Source organism: Electrophorus electricus, chromosome 5 (assembly GCF_041902795.1).
Source record: "Electrophorus electricus isolate QZ-2024a chromosome 5, ASM4190279v1, whole genome shotgun sequence".
NCBI lineage: Eukaryota > Metazoa > Chordata > Actinopteri > Gymnotiformes > Gymnotidae > Electrophorus > Electrophorus electricus.
The window spans coordinates 25,697,783-25,714,999 of record NC_137501.1 but is presented as its reverse complement, the minus strand read 5'-3'; the positions used below and the strand labels follow the sequence as shown (position 1 = coordinate 25,714,999).

General features: G+C 42.9%; 1 protein-coding gene across 2 annotated transcripts in view; it reads right to left on the bottom strand.

Moving 5' to 3' along the window:
• The window catches only part of slc35f3b (solute carrier family 35 member F3b), a 55,078-nt gene that overhangs the window by 21,648 nt on the left and 16,213 nt on the right, over positions 1-17,217 (bottom strand). Inside the window, exon 1 of one of the 2 annotated variants that reach the window (XM_027016533.3) lies at positions 973-1,138. The exons of the other annotated variant lie outside the window; for it this stretch is intronic. Coding sequence (XP_026872334.1) covers positions 973-1,048 — 76 coding nt within the window. The 5' untranslated portion in view covers positions 1,049-1,138. Of the gene's footprint in view, positions 1-972; positions 1,139-17,217 lie in introns of those variants that run through there. 2 annotated transcript variants of the gene reach the window in all.

Here is a 17,217-nt window from a genome sequence, read left to right as displayed (position 1 = left end):
ACAGTACACTGCTACTCTCTCTGTGTCTGTATGTCTCTGTTTCTGTCTCAGTGGCTCTCTCTATCTGTATGTCTCTGTCTCTGTCTCAGTGGCTCTCTGTCTCTGTATGTCTCTGTTTCTGTCTCAGTGGCTCTCTCTATCTGTCTCGCTTTCTCATGCACCTCCAGCTTCTCTCAGATTGATGCATGCAAGCCAGTCATTCAGCTCTGAAGCAGGAGTTGACGGCAGATGTGATTAGCACAAAGTAGCTCAACAGGAAATACCAATTTTTGACTTATCCCAGCATCACAGAATATGCATATTCATCACTCTGTACTTGGTACTGGGCTTCAAACACAGCAACATCCTAAAAATCTGTACTTTTAGATCTCCAGTATATGAAGGTAAATGATGTGATATTACATTACATTGTCAGGATCACAGCAAGGGTACCATCACTGATTCAAGATGGACTGAGTCTTATTTACTCTTTTTTTTAGTGGGTCCTTGGTCATTTGATATAATCCAAGACTGTGCTTTTATTTCCCAATGCGCTGTCACCAAGGGAGGGGTGTAGGGAGTCCCTAACTGCAATAACAACTTAATGCACTTGCATTACGATGTGGCTGGGAACGGACCAAGAACAATCCAGATTATTTTGTGAGGAGCAATTATCCTACAGAATGATGACTGATTTCGTCGACTCTCTTATAATAACATAATGATGTACCTAAATTGACTAAAATAAATGTTCTCTATACGTCCATCCACGTAGCACTGCGAATTAAACATTTAACACCGTTCATCATAATGCGTAAGCGAAGGCACACTTATCCGAAAATCCAGCCCGTTCAGAAGCAACGACAAGCGCACATTGTAGCGCCCGTTCTTCATGCAACAGCGCACCCAAACACGAACTTTTCATATCATGCAGTTAACATATTTAAGTCAGAAAAAAAATATCCCGAAACATTTACTTCGGAACGCACATACCTTCCACTTTAGTCAAGGTGAGGACCGGGCTGTTGCAAGCCGACAGCGGGGCAACCCTGGCCGAATGCTTCTTCATGTCGATGAGCTCGAAGAGGCAGAGCTCTTCCCGCGTCGGCTACATCACTAAAAGCAATGTTGGACAAATCGCTAGACTAGATGGACTGTGGACGGCGCTTTAATTCTCTCCCTCTCCCTCCCGTTATGTCTATCCGTCCCCCTCCCCCCCCCCCCCCCACCCCTCCGGCTCTCCTCCCACCGAGATTATGCGGTAACCTCTTAGCGCTGTCCCGTAAGCTTTCGATTTGAGATCGTGCTGCAATTTGGGGACATCTTGCACCTGCGTCTCAGTACAGCCTTAACGGCCTTGCGGTGATCGCAGTTTGTTCCTTTTACAGTAACAATTTAAAGTTCAACGAAAAAATGAATGCGAGAAAACTACCGCAGTGGTATTTTGGCGACACATCAGCGACACGCAAAGTTGTCTGTTAGATCAGTGTGCATATTACTAATAATACAGTTCCCATATTATCTCCAAACCTATTTTATCATCGAGTATGGACAATTGTGGCGATGCTGGTTTGTCATAATGCATTACTGGTTTCATTTGTCACGAAACAGGTGACATATATTTAATCCATAATTCATAATATATGCGATCAACACTGATGTACAGAACTTAGTAAAAATGTGTTGTATATAAAATTACTGAAATCTGATGAGCTTGCTCATATCTCCAAAAACGCAGCTATGAAGCGTGTTTTTCCTTCATCTCAATTAAAAACCTCATTGTTTAACTCTGTTAAAAATTCCACTTTTGTTGTCTGCTGGAAGCACTTCAGCAGGGAGTTGCCGTCAAGGCAACTCTTCGTCATTTTCCATAGCACAACGGACCTGGTCTTTCCTGTTGAAGTGGGGGGGAGGAGGGGGGGACAGGGAATCTAAAGTTTACCTAACACGTGCTATGCTGATTAGGGCACGTGTGTGTGTGTGTCAGTGAATGAATGAATGAGTGAGTGAGTGAGTGAGTGAGTGAGTGAGTGAGTGAGTGAATGAGTGAGTGAGTGAGTGAGTGAGTGAGTGAGTGAATGAATGAATGAGTGAGTGAGTGAATGAATGAATGAATGAATGAATGAGTGAATGAATGAATGAATGAGTGAATGAGTGAGTGAAAGAGTCAAAACAGACAAAGACAGTAACAGAGAGGCATAAAAAGAAAGAGGAAAAGGTGGGATGATTGGTTATGGTTCACTCATCTTGGAAGAAATCCCCTGAATTATTTATTGTCCAGACTCTGCATATGAGGCAAAGTCCCATCTTTAAACTGGGATGTGGGATGTCCCCACCCGCAAACACTTCTTATTCTGGGCGAGTTTGTGTAACTCCTTTTCGCCTCATTAGATTGTTTAAATCTTTCACTGAGGAGTCACTTCTTAAAACTGACATTGTTTAAGCTGATTTGTCTTGAAGAACACCAGGGCAGGAACTTCCGAGGCCAACGAGTCTCACCTAGGTTTGAATTTCACATTATGAGCCATTAGATGTCCCACTATGATTTATTTTCAGGACATTTTTGTTTCCATACTGAATATGTCAGGAACATGTCTCTACAGCGGTAATAGTGTAAACCGCACTGGGGTTTTTCAAATTATGACAAATCATTGGCACCCTCTGCACAACATAGAGGTTCTGAAAAGCTAAAAACAGCTAAGTGAGCCCAGTCTTTATCATAATCTACCACCAGTAGTGTTCCCCTCTGCTGACCAGACCACAGCTGTGTGCATACTTCAGATTTCTAGATCAGCCTCCATCACCACTATGCATCACCACCAACTATTTGTCTGGGATTTGGCTATTGTTTGTTATTTATCATTTGAAATCAATCCCTTTCTTTGAAAACTATTCTGACACTAAACTCTTACGAAAGCAAGACTTTATAATACCATATCTAATTCGCAGCACTAAACTCAAGGTGTTTAGAAGTACAAATTGATAGTCATGAGGGCAGATACAATTCAGCAGCAGTGCAGCAAAACTCCATTTTTTTTTGTTTTAGGCAATTCCAGGGGCAATCCCAGCATCATATCACCACAGGTACATGGTGGCTTCTTTAAAATGATCCGAAGGGATGTAATCTAGCTGACCCATGTGGCAACAAAATAGTATTAGTAAAGTAAATGAATAAATATTAAAGGATTTCTTTAAAAAAAAAAAACAAGTTGGGACACTTTCTAAAATTGCACTAAAAACTAAAAACTGTAATTTGTTAAATTGCTTGAACTTTTATTTACCTAATAAAAGTACAAAGAAAAAAAATCCGTATTTTCACTGACAAACCTAGTTGTATTTTGTGAATATAAAAAAAAAAAAACAGTTGAATGTGCCGCCTGCACCATGCTCCAAAAAAGTTTGGCCAGAAGCAAAATAAGACCAAGATTATACATACAACACTGTTCCGGAAGCCTCCACAATAAGCACCTTAACTGGTAATAAGTGAGGTCATCAAGACTGAGCATAAAACATAAAAGGAATATATACAAAAGGCTTAGTCTCTGGATGGTTAGGATGAGTTGTGGTTCACCACTTTGTGCCAAACTTTGTGTGAAAAGAACTGTCTGTAAGTTCAAACACAATGTTTTGCTTCACAAGATTGCAAAGAATTTCACCATCTACAGTTCATAATGTTCTAAAAAGATTCAGTGACTCAGGGGAAATCTCAGTGCACAAAGGCCAAGGGGGAACCTGCTGTTGAACGTATGCTACCATTCGTGCCTCAGGCGGTACCGTTCGAGAAACGTGACGGACATAGCCACATAGGCTCGGGAGTACAGTACTTTTGAGAAATATTGTCACTTAACACAGTCCGCTGCTGCATCAAGAAACGCAACCTGAAACTAGATTCTGTAAAAAGGAAGCCATATATTCATTTTGTGCAGAAATGGTGACATGCTCTCATGGCCCAAAGTGATCTGAAATGGACCGAAAGAAACCTGTTCTGTTGTTGGACGAGTCCACATTTCAGCTTGTTTTTTGGGAAAAACCGGCATAGGATTCTATGTGCCAAAGATGACAAAGACCATCCAGACTGTGTACCAGCCAAAGGGCAAAAACCGGCATCTGTGATGGCATGGAGGTGATCCGCATATGTGTGAAGGACCTATTGATGCAGAGGATTATACTGGTATTCTGTAGAGACACATGGTACCAATCAAGAGGAGGTCATTTCCCAGGAATTCCATGTCTGTTTCAGTAGGACATTGCCAGGCCTCATTCTGCATAAGTTACAGCAGCGTGGCTTCATAGACAATAGAGTGCATTAAAGGTCCACTTAATAACTTTGGCAGTATATATTGATCTTGCTTCTTTCAGGTGAGCAAGTGTCCTGCTAATCACGCTGATCTCCCCAAAGCTTCTTTGCATGTCGGATTTGATTTCTTTGCTGTGGCTTTTTCTGCAAATCGTTGCAGTTCCGAAGTGCTGAAATACAGGAGTCTGTCTAATAAACATTTCAAGTTGAACTGCTTTGCTAGTAAATAGCCGTACATACCTCTTCAGTCAGCTTTGACCTCGTTTTACTTCTAAGGACCAAAATAGTCTATTCCAGAAAGGTTTGATGTGTGGAAAGAAGGGTAGTTCAGCCATCTTCTGCCCCATCACAGAGGCATGCCAGCTTTCTAGCTTCTGCAGGAGATGCAACCTCAGATGGTTCTCCTACCAGCAGAGGTGGCTTTAATGATCCAGTCCATCTTGCAGAGTTTGGAAGGCATTCGGCCTTAACCACATTCATTGTGATATTTTTCAGCCTACCCTGCTGTTCTGGACTCCCTTGATTGGTGAGATTTCTACATCTTAACTTATAAAGTGTACTGATCCTTCACATTTCCTTAGCTCCTGAACATAGAACACATTGTCTCTTCATTGTATGAAAGAACCTCTGAAATAAGTGTTTGGCCTTTATCATTTGAAACAGTTGTTGGTGATTGCTGGTTGTCTGCAAGCAGTGATGACTATGGTTCTTTTCTGTAGGTGCAAACGAATGTTTTCCTTCAAATTCATTAGGTTCCTTCTTATACTGGGTCAGGAGTAACAGCTGTTTCATAATAAGAGTCATGCTGAGCCTAGCAACTGACGTCTCTGGATTGATGTCAAATTTTGAGAGTGGGTTCTTCCATCACACAGGGATTTTGGACTAAGATGTTGAAGTGGGTTGGTTGAAGCTAGAAACTATACAGCTGAGCACGAAGAGGCTTCCCAAATTTTAAAACGTGCCAGTGATGAGGTTGGATAGTTTGTTCAGATTATTTAAAATTCTCTCCATTTTTGCAAAAAAGATATTATCCTCTGGAGCCTGGACTTGTTGAAACATCCCTTCATTATCCATCCACAATCACCACCACTGTTTTGTGGTTCTGGACGGAATCCTAGGATTTAATCCAGCACAGTATTTGTAAGGACTTGTAGCAGCTCTGAGCTCAGAAAAGTGTGTTGAGAGGATAATAAGTGCAGCTTAACATCACTCTAGTCTTCTTTTTCTTGTGGTAGACCCCAAAGTGGGGAGAAAAAAAAACAACTACACTTTCCCAGTATCACGGAGGAGTTAATCCTCACCCACCTGTTCAATATATCAAAAGAAACAGTTTGTAAACTGTCATGCGGGTTTAAGGGCCTGTCCATGCCACTTAACTGGATTACCACAATAATCGATTCCTGGATCGGGACGTTCTTTTCTTTGTGGTCCCTGGATGGCTTCAGAGTAAAGAACCATTTTCCTTTCGCCATTTTTTGAGTAACCGATCAGTCATTTGCATAATTTTCTTCTGTTCAGAGTAGGCTCAGACATACTTGCAGAATATTTGTTAAGGGCATGAGGACAACCCTAAACAACACTGCGTGGTCAAAGTTTAAGAACTTAAAATATGGAGCTGGTGGAATCAAAAAGTAATATATATACAAATGCAAAGAAATACACACATAAAAACCTTTCTAAATGTAATGTAGACATCAGTCAAACAAAAGCACTGCAGAGTCATAAAGCACTGACAAAAAAAAATCTTAAATTTGAAAAAGTGCTTAGGCTGAGCGAGCAAGCCTATGGAAACTGTTTAGACAACATCTTTTTTAGTACCTTCACGGCATGCATAAAACGTTGGCCCTGCATCTAGACGGACTCACCCATGATTGATTCCAGACTTGCTGATGTAGCTTTCCACTCCTTTAGTATTCTGCAGTACCTGGCATAGTGTCTGGCATCCTCTGAGCCCACTCTCTTGATGAGGATGGGCTCAGACTCTAAAAGGGCTTGGCACTGAACCCCTCTGATGCGGTGGGCAGTCTGCACAGGACCGGCCTTCTGCGAACTACACTACCCACAGTCGTCTTGTTCGTTCCTCGTCCCCTGACTTTTAGTTTAACCTGTGCATTGTTTTTTTTTCCCTCATGATGTCTGTCTATAAATTCTGGTCAGTCCTGCTAGTGCTTGCAGTGTTTCGTTTGCTTGGTCTTACGTTTCTGAGCCGTCGTTATAGTTTATTGTTTCTCTATGGTTTTTGACTAACGCCTGTTCTCTTGGTTTTTATCCTCTTGTATGTCACTGGTCTGGTTTGTCTATTTGTATTGATTACTAGTTACCATCATTTGCCTGTTTTTTTGTTTTTTTTTACTGCAAGTTTGGATTTTCCCGCTTTTATTAAACTCAGAACTTATTTCCTGCAAGTGACTCCATCTCTGCTCACTGTACATAACATGGGCGAAGTCAGTTCATGTGAGTGAGTGCCATTATCGGGGAGGCTGTGCACATGGTTCAGGTGACCCCACGGTCGAAAATCAGCTCTTGGCAGGTGCCTACATTTGTAGTGTTTTGTTTTTTTTTCTTCCCCCTCACGAGCATGTTAACGCCACCGGTGGGCACGGTGTCCACACCATAGCCTGGGCATGTGATGGCTTTTAAGCACTCCACTTTGCTCTGAGCCTGACTCACTTTATGCTCTTTATTAATGATGGGAGCATGCACTTATGCTGGCCGTTAAAAAGGCTACAGAACCCAGAGGACTGAGGGCTAAAGGAATGAGCACAACAGCATCTTAATTACTCCTTGCAAAACTCAACCTGTTCTTTAAAACTAAACAGTAACAGCGCAAAGGCTTCTAAGAGTGTCATTTAAATGACGTGGGCGTAACTACAAAACGCAACACAAGGAGAGCTTCCCAATCTTCAAACAATTCCCAAGCTGACTGATGAAGATGAACGATTGGCCCCTCGCTAGCATCCTGTCATCGTGGTTACCCTGTCGCATGTCTTTGTTTTGCTTTACTTTCTAGTTTTGATTGTGTTCCTGTTCCGGTCCTTGTTTTGGTTTCTCTGTCTCATTTGCATCACCATTGTTGGGTCTCATTAGCACATGTGTACATACTCTGTGTTTGTTCAGTCTTGTGGCTGGTCATTTGTGGCTGCTTCATTTTTTTTTTTTTTTATCACTTAGGTTTATTGCTTGTTTTTGTAATGCAACTTATATTTGTGTTGTTTAGTTACAGCCAGTTCCCCCTTTCTGTGTGCTTGTGTTAACTATGTATTCCCCTTCTATGAATCTGGACATTGACTACGACTCTTATAATGGATTTGCCCTAATAAATCTCACTCCTCTCAGCACGTGTGTCCACCTCGTAACCGCTTCATGTTGCAGAAAGTGCTGGCATGGCCATGGAAATCTACATCACGACTTAAAGATGCAGTTCCTAATTGTTGATGGTGGCAGTATGGCACACGAAACAGGCTGCGGCAGAACTTGCAGAAGGAGCCTTTAATTTTAAATTTAAATTAAAAAAATTAAATGATAAACTGAGTTTTAAGCCATTCGTGCAAGCCTTACAAACAAACCAACCAAATACAGTGGCAGTAGACTATATTAGTGATAAAATACAGCTCCATTCAATCGCCGGCTCTGGAGCAAAGCACATATGTATGCACATAGGGTCTGTGCTTCTTAAGTGAATTAATGTGACTCCAGAATACATAAAATAGAAGTTGACGATTTTGTGGCCAGGCTGTAATTAACAGGGTTTATAGGAAGCCTTGTGCACTAGTCAAGGACAGTTATCCCAACTGTACTAATTTCCGACTTAGCATTTGGAGTTTTAAGAGTTTTAAGAATATAAAGAGAAGGTAATGCCGTAGGGTGGGGTTCTTTAATCATAAAATATCCGTTATAGTCTTCGCACATTTCAGATCGTAACATCTTCATGGTTCCATATTAGCAGATACAGATAAAAAATAAAAGGTAAAGGATACCGATAAAAGAAAGCCGCAAGCCCGAACTGAGGAAGTGAAATGAGGAGCATCCTTTAATTGAATTCCCGGTGTTAAAAAGAGATGTAAACAGAGGTCGGAGTTCATAGAACTTTGCTCAACAGTTCACTGAACATTCAGCTCCCATTATGAGGCTCAAATGGCTTCCCACAAAATGAGTTTTATGTTCTTTTATGTTAGCTCATTGACCTACTGAAAGCTGTTATATTTAAATGTGCCCATGTATTTTGTAAAATTGATATGGAGCTCAAAATGAAGTTATTACCCTGTAGCCCTATCAAGCGTGCGGCATTACATTTTGTGGGGGAGTTTTGCCTGTCTGTAAATCTGAGCCTAAGCTTTGAACAGCTTTTAAGCAAGGTTTTAATTGAAGGAGGCAGTGGCAGTTGAAAAGCTTGGAAAAAACAACAACAACACTGCAGCTCTATATGGCCACAACATTTATCAGAGTTTGAGAATATTTTGCACCTTTTTGGTGTGAAATGGCATGGAATTCATTATTCATTTCAATAACGCACTTACAGTGAACTACAGAGAATGCATTCCTTTTTTTTTGAGTGTGGTTTTATTGTACCGAGGGACGCTGGGAGCTGTGGCTTCTAATGTGTTTTGGTATGGAGTGAAAATGTTTGCAGGACTGCGGATACAGCCATTATTTGAGGAGAAGGGGGAAACCTTGCATTCTTATGAGAGCTGATCAATTATTTACTATGCAGATGAAAGGAAGTACGCATCAGACAAAGCATGGATGCTTGCTGTGTCTGTGTGTGCGCGCACGCACATGCGTGTGTGTGTCTGTGTGAGTGTATGCATATGTGGTCTACAAGTTTTAATTCTCAGGAGGCGTTTAATGTCAATCCACTGAAAATGAAATTTAAACTGTTTTGCAATTAATACAAACCCTTGTCCAGTCTTTAATGAAAATGCGTCCGAGCATTAACAGTGTGGTGGGGGGAGGAGAAAAGAATGAAAAATGATGTATAGTCAAACATGAAGACATGGAAAGATGGATGCTTGCTGAAGAGTCCCAGAATCGGAGTCATATGGATGGAGGAACACGCACACACACTCACAACCAATGCTGATCATAGTAGATTTCCATCGGATGTTCATATTCCATCAAAAGGCGCTTTAGGTAAATCTTGTTCAACTTGCTTAGTACCCGGAACAGCCTCCACGATTGCACATAGACTTAAATGTCAATACTGGTTTAATCTCTTTGTTAATTGTGCTGAGTGAGAACTGTGGTTTAATTATCTATATTATTGAGTCCATATTGTGGACAAGACAATCATAATCACTGTTGATTTTATTTTAATGTGATCATCTAGTATTGATTGACCATACTTTTTAAAAAACATAGAACAATAATACATCTTTATTACAGAGGCATATTGCTGCCAAGCAAAATAATATAGATAATATATTATTTTAAAGTATGACTATTACAAAATTCCACAAATATAGATCCAGTTTTAAAATATGTATTTTATGCCATATTTAAAGACTTTCTTATTACAATATATCATTTTAATGATATTTTCATATTAGGTCACCAAATATCTTCTCTTTAGTGGGCCTCATCACGTAAACTGTTGTAGTCTATAACCTTGTAGCTTCCAAGGTCATTCCCATGTCAGAGAATTAGGAGTCACTAATGTGTGGATACTAACTACAATGGATACGTTGCCACCTACTCTGCTCGGTGACCCTAAACTCTCACTGTGGCACAAGCCAAGCATGAAGAGATCGCCACCAGCATAAACACACCATAGGACCATTAGGTTTATCCAAATGGTTTGGGGAGCCTTTTATAGTGAACTCCTCATGCTATACCATGCTATACCATCACGTGTGGCATTTACAATGTGACATTTTATCATATTGTTGTCCATTATGAACATTTTTACAACATACTTATGTGAAATTATTTGAAATTTGAAATTTAAATTTTTTGTTCCAACCCCTAAAAATGCACTAATTTGTTCAAGCCACCAACTGGAACTGATTAGTAAATTCAATAGGTTGATGCGAAAGTCTTTACTGATGCATCTTTGATAGACAGGCCACATTAGTCCCGTCATCAGGAAGCTGTTCCTTGTCCTCTGTATGGTGCTAGACCTCCAGTATGAGGACATCCTCTAGCTACGAGTCCTATGCACCCATGTCCCCGGAAAAGGAGATGCATGTCCTATTAGAGCTCCATCTACCAACATACTGACATTCTAAGACTTCTGACAGGGCATCTGGTAAATAGTGTACTGATGGACTGAAAAGGCAGCTTTCACCATGGCAACTACAGCTGATGTACAGCGGCTCATAAATACTCCTCAGCATAGTACTTCTAATATTGCCCCGAGTGACATCCGTTTCTAGCCCGGACAGTTGTGAGCATTCACATAAACCCTTCATCGTTTCACGCACTCCTCGAAGTATTCTTCGTTTCGCTCTCGGCCTCCGAAGCCGCTTTGTTTTCACTCGTTTTTGGATACATTTTGGATTTGTTTTAACGTCCGTGCTGCGACTAAATCCTGAGCGTCCATCTAAATCGGACAGCGCGTCCAGTTTTTGAAAGAAGTCGTTTAAGAAGACGGCGTGGTGACAGCTGTGCTGCAATAAGGTTGCCAAGGATGCGATGTGTGTCCAGGAGAACAAGCATCCTTTTTCTTCCCTCGGTCTGAAGTGTGGAGTCTGGGACGTCTGCTAGCTTTGCCTCCCTGTGGCCCTGTTGTTTATGTGAGGTTATAATTAAAAAGCCGTGACGTGGGGGTTAAGAGCAAGTACATTCAGGCGCTTGTCAAAAAGTGAGACTAAGGTCATTAAAGATACTTTGAGGACCCTACTCTTCCTCCCTCTTACACACGCACACGCAGCATACACACGCACGCACGACACACACACACACACACACCCAGAGCTTAATCAGGGTTGATTACTATATTCCGGATCATGTGCCTCCAAGACGCCTCAAATCAACAGCCTACGAGTGTTAGTCCACGTTTCTAAGGTGACAGTGCTGCATTAGTGCAAATCAAAGCATTGAGAGGCTAGAATAAGCTACTATTTACACTATTAGGGAACTACAGCATAATGAGCTATCTGTGGCGTACGGCCGAGCGCCCACTTGCTGTAGTGGCGTCCAAGGACATCTGGGAGAAAGCGCGCTACGTCACCCTGGCTTTGCCCATGAAAGCTGTAACCCCACTTTTCTGTCAAATATACGCATCCAAAATCACAGGCACATGCCCACACGAAGTATGTGCGCACGCTCAGTAGAATTCAGTAAAAAGTGGTTCTGTAAGCAGTGTCATCATTGTGCTGTATGGAGAGTGCAGTGAACCAGCTAAAATTAGTTCTGAACAGTGTCTGTTAAGGAGCAGGCATGGCTGACCACCCCCTTACATGGATATGGTTTAGGCTAATTAGGCTTGCTTTGTGATTGGCCACCTAGGAATATCAGCGGGGCAATGGAAGGAGGATTGCCTCTGATAACTTGTAAAAGTGTTCAGTGACCATGTATGGTCCTGATTCTTGGTAATATGTAGTTAAATGCATTCTATATCCTTATATATGTCTACATACGGACTGCACTGCATTTTGTATTTCCCTGTTTACACACTACTTGGAACATATCGTATCATACACTGAGCTCAGAGGTGTTAACACACTCACGGTCTACCCCTGCCCTCACTTGTCTAAGCCCTCACTTAGCCTTACACTCACTTGTCTACCCTGCCCATTCATTCATTCATTCATTCACTGTTTACCCCTGCCCTCTCTCACTCATTCATTCACTCACTGTCTACATTTAGACACTGCAGGCCAATCAAGTCTCCTGACTCTTTTACATCAGTTCCATTGACACTGAACAGTAAAAAAAAAAAAGGGAAATATTAATTCACACAGTGTATTTTAGGTGCATGCCACACATGTCTTCCTGTGGAGGTGACCATGATCTTGGTGAAAGTCCTTCACGGCTCATCACCCAGACTCTTTATCCTCTGGCCAACGAGCGGACATCTGGACTCAGACAGCTACTGCCCCTTCACTGGGAGGGAAGGGAAAGGGTCAATACCTTTGTCTCCATTCCAAGCAGGTTTGAAATCAGCAGCCACCATAGCATTGCATGCTAATTACCCAGTGCCCTAGATGTACGAAAAAGGGGTGCAGAGCAGTGGCCCAGGAGAGCCGTTATGGGATCGGTGCTCTCAACGAGATTCCTAACCATGAGCAGCACAGCAGGGCACATTAAAACTGGTCTGAGTTCAGCAGAGGGGATGCTGCAATAAGGCTGATCCTCCCCTAGGGAGTAGCACCCTTTTAAGAGCTTGTTTCCATCCTGTCCAAATGAGTGCATTTCAAGAGGCCAGGAAGTAGCCTGGCCACTAACCTGTTATTACAGGACAGAAGAGTGCAGCTTTCTGCTTCTGATAGACACGGCGTTTCAGTTCTGTTCACGCTGTGTGCACGTAATAAGGGGACGCTACGTCAAGGGCAGAGGGAAGGGGGCAAGTGATATGAAGAGACCAGGAGAATGTCGAGCCCTGCTCCCAACCGAGGAAGAATCGACTCCGAGTCTCTGACGGCCACGGGAAGGACGGGCAATGATGCAGATTGCCGGGGTGCATGGCGCGGATGCCATTCCACTCCTGGAAACCTTTTCTTTTTGGGGGCCTGGAGTTCGAAACTGTTCCTGAGCTCCCATCCATCACAATTTCAGATGAATGACCAATGATGCAAGGATATTTCTTTTTGCTCCCAAAAAAACCCCAACCTGACTGAGAGACACAGGTTTAAATTGTCTTATCCTAGAGTAAAAAAATACTTTACTGGCCAAGGACTCTTACTGTTTAAAACAATGAGGTGATGCATTACCTACATGGGCACAAAATAGATGGAAGGCACGTGTGTTCAACACATAACAGACTCGACATTCCTGCCAACATCTCGGATTAGACATTCTGGAATAGCTATATGATACTATGGACCCCTTCAATTCCGAAATGCGTGCCTTTTCTGTCTAGTACTCTATGGTGGTAGAGTTTGCTGTTTCAGGAACACTGCTTCCATATCACCCTATCTCTTCTCATTTCTAAAGCCGAGAGGCCTTCATACCTGCACACTTGGGTGGCTGTTGTAACGCTACAAGAGAGACACCTGGTGGGTAGCCGTAAAAATACAGTTTTGCAAGGGGTATGAGAGCAGTTCGTCCTCAGCCACTTAGCTACGTTTGCCGACACCGACATCATTCTCAAATGAAAAAAAAACCCAGAAAAATGAAAACGGCCTCTGCATGCCTGTTGTCAATCATATAGCACAGATATAAATCATTGAAGTAACAGGTAAGGTAAGGTTCAGTAATGTCACAGTAGGTACAGAACATGTGCATGGACCAGTTATATATCCCTCAACTTCAATTACCCCACACCCAATTACACCTCAACCCAAAAAAACACCAAGCGCTAAATATCTCCTCAGTGTCCGCTACCCCATCGTAAATAATCCCTCAACACAAATGAAACCCCATATCCCCTCGAACAACTACACCATCATCCAAATTGCCATCAACAACTACCCCCACAGCCAATTACCCTTTAACCCAAATCACTCCATCAGCCAAACAGCCTTCAACCAAAACTACCCCAACAGTGAAATACCCCTCGGCCACAACTATCCGACATACAATTATCCTTGAACTAACGTTAGGCAATATACGCCTTAACAACATCTACCCTATTAGCCAAATAGCATTCAACCACAACTACCGCACAGCAAATTACATTTCATTTTACAGCAATTCATTTAACAGCAATCATCATTATTTAACAGCATTATAGGATCTCTCACACACACACACACACAGTAATGGATCTAGCTGCAGGGGTCGCTGTGGATTCACTGTACAAGGACAGCGCACAGACATACACACACTTTCTCCACATGCAGATACGTACACTTGCTTCACTCAACTAGAAAGAAAAGAAGATGAACGCTCCCATCTCATAAAGGAAAGCAGTACGATTGTGCTCAAATGTTCTGTAACTGGGTGGCTCAATTGCTAGATAAAGAGAGAGAGAGAGAGAGAGAGAGCGCAAATTCTCCCAAGTAACACCAATGAGGAGTGAAGCCAAGACGGCTCTCCATGGCTCTGTCGTCCTCCTGTTTTCACTCTCACTCTTGGGAACACCGTTATGACAACCTGTCACATCCCACACCCCTTTCTCCACGTTCTCACGCTCCAGAATTACCTTGCTCTTTTTCTAGCTCTGCGACGGCCAAGAAACGGAAGAAGGCGGCCGGGGCCTCGCCATCACGGCTCCCCGCCCGCTCGCATCGGCGAGTGTCCTACTGGGTGGCGCCCGCTACAGGGCTTCGGCCACGAACCGCCGGGCTCAGCCGATTGAGCGGAGTCCCTTTGTGCTTCGGCTGAAACGTGACTGCCGATCACGTTGTAGCGGGTCATATTCCATCGCTGCCTCCGTCGATTTGTTTCGGCAATGAACCCGGGCGGGCCGCGTGTCTGGACACCGGTGTAGAACTGGATTGTGCAGTTGTGATTCAGACAGTTGTGAGAATTCAATCACTCCAGCAGGGCACATCCTGAACTTGCATTGTTATCTGCCACCTTGCGTGTGTTAAAGACCAGAAACTGTGGTGTCCAACTGGTTGCACTGGAAAGCTCGGCAGAATCTTGCTCGGGTTGCACCGACATGCCATTGCGTGCTCGATCTGGACGCCCCCCGCTGACCGTCAGTCAGCCGCCTCTCGGCCGGCCCTGGGGGAACGGTCCTTTTCCTGTGCCAGCCTCAATTTCTGATCGCAGAGGAAATGATTAGTGCAACTCGGCGCGGCCAGAAAGGAAATGAATAATAAACGACAGCCCGGGCAGCCTGCAGAATTTCAGTTATGACGAGTTGGTGCGACGGGGTCCAAACTGCGACTGGCAGACTCCCAGACAGCATCTGTATCACTCCCACGACATGATAAATCATTTACAGCAGGAGCAAAATGTAAAAAATAAATAAATAAATACATGCAATTTCAGCCCAAAAAGCAAAGCAAATTAAGCATTAGCATAATTGCTTGTAAGTGCACTTGTGATTTGTAAATCAAGGCTATGAGGTAGTAACACACCTTTCACAGTACCCTGGTTAGGCACAGGAATTGGGGGGAAAAAAAAAAAAAAGGCTTACAGAAACCTTACTAGTGGAAGAGCAACTGCCCGTTCTCAAGTACAGTTAATCTAATTGGTCCAGCAGGTAGTCATATTAAGGTTGTTTGTGTGTGTGTGTGTGTGGTGTATAATCTTACAACTCAGTTTCTTCCCGTTGGCTCAAATAAAAATGAAAGTGTTTATAAAAAATATTTAAAGAAACTTTTGGCAGATGCAAATAGCCTTTTGGTTCTGTGCCAGGGGAAAGCCAGTGAGGAGTGTTTCGACTGAAATTATGCAAATTATGCAAAATTTAAATTGTTTGTTTATATTTAACACTGCATAAATTGCATCAACATAAACTGGAGCATTACATAGAATAAGACTAAGAAAATAATCCTGCATAAATACACACGTGTTGACTAGAGGAGGCCTGAGATCAGGTCTGTTGCGCCGTGATCCCAACTTCCCCTCCAACCCCTCATCCACCCCCACCCCCCTTGCAAGCGGCGACCGTGCACAACAGTTCTAACGGGTCCCTCTTGGCTGGCCGGGCCCGGGCCAGGTTCCGTTTATGGCCCCGGGCCCTGTTCCTCAGCCTCGGCACCATCTGTCATTCTGGCCGCTCTTCAAGCGAGCACGTGTGCGAGACGCCGGTGGTGGAGGCCTTGCGCTCTTAGTGGAAGCACAGGAGAGGTGGGTGGAGGGAAATGTGTGCATTTAGTGGAAAAACACCCCATAACCACCCTAGTTACACAGCAAACATTGTGGAACCCTCCGCCCTCGCTAGCACTCTCCTCCACCTGGCGGTGTGCGCCATGTGGTCCCTTGGTTTTGTCTCTTCAATGTGCTTGTGTTTTTGGTTTTCTTGGCACGCCCCCACACAGGTGTCTCGTTTTCCCTCATTACTTAGCCATGTCACCTGTGCCTCACTTTCGTTTTCATTAAACTGTTGAAGTCCACTCGCGTCTGGGTCCTACACTGCCAGCGCACTCCCTCATGAAATGTTGTATTCCCTTTCTGCCCTGTATATATGTATAATATGTCCTTATCTTCCTATAGTTTGAGAGCACCAGTACATGCAGCTTGCCTGACTCTCAGCTTCATTAATTCCAACAGTTTGAAGTAATAGAAAAGTCTGGCATCTAAGCTATAGTGCAAGCAAAAATACCAATTATACTCAGTAAAATAAATAAATAAATTTAAAAAATAAAGCAGCACGCGCGAGACAGAGCATTTTATGTGCTAGCTGCATCGATAGAAATATCTAATAAGTGTAGCCGTAATATAAATGAGCAGAAAACATCTTCAAAACCTTTTTACCAAGTACCAATTAGCAAATTAGTGCAACAAAAATGGACTGTACTCACCGTAAGCCCAGGTTCGCGCTCCCTGAGATCTGGGTTGCAAATACCTAGAATTCTATAACAAGGAGTGATTTTTTTTTGGTGACATTGTAAAGATATAGTCACTCCAGCCCAAAGGCTCTCAGATTAGCAAAAAAGACTTTTCACCACCAGCATATAAAGAAGACAGCATAAAGCGTTTCAATTTTTAATTGCAGATCTAATATGCAAGAAAAACAGTAAGTAGAAAATAGTTGACAACCCACTCTGTGGTCTGCTTGAAAAGAGCAATGTTCCAGGCCAGTGCCCTGGTTCTAAAGTAAAAAACCTCCAGGGAAGATTTAGAACAGGTTTAATGAGTGCAGAACGTACAATCTGGTAGGCACAACACCTCTGTTCCAAACAGAGCACTGCTGTTCCTCACACTAAAAGCAAACCTATAGGGTT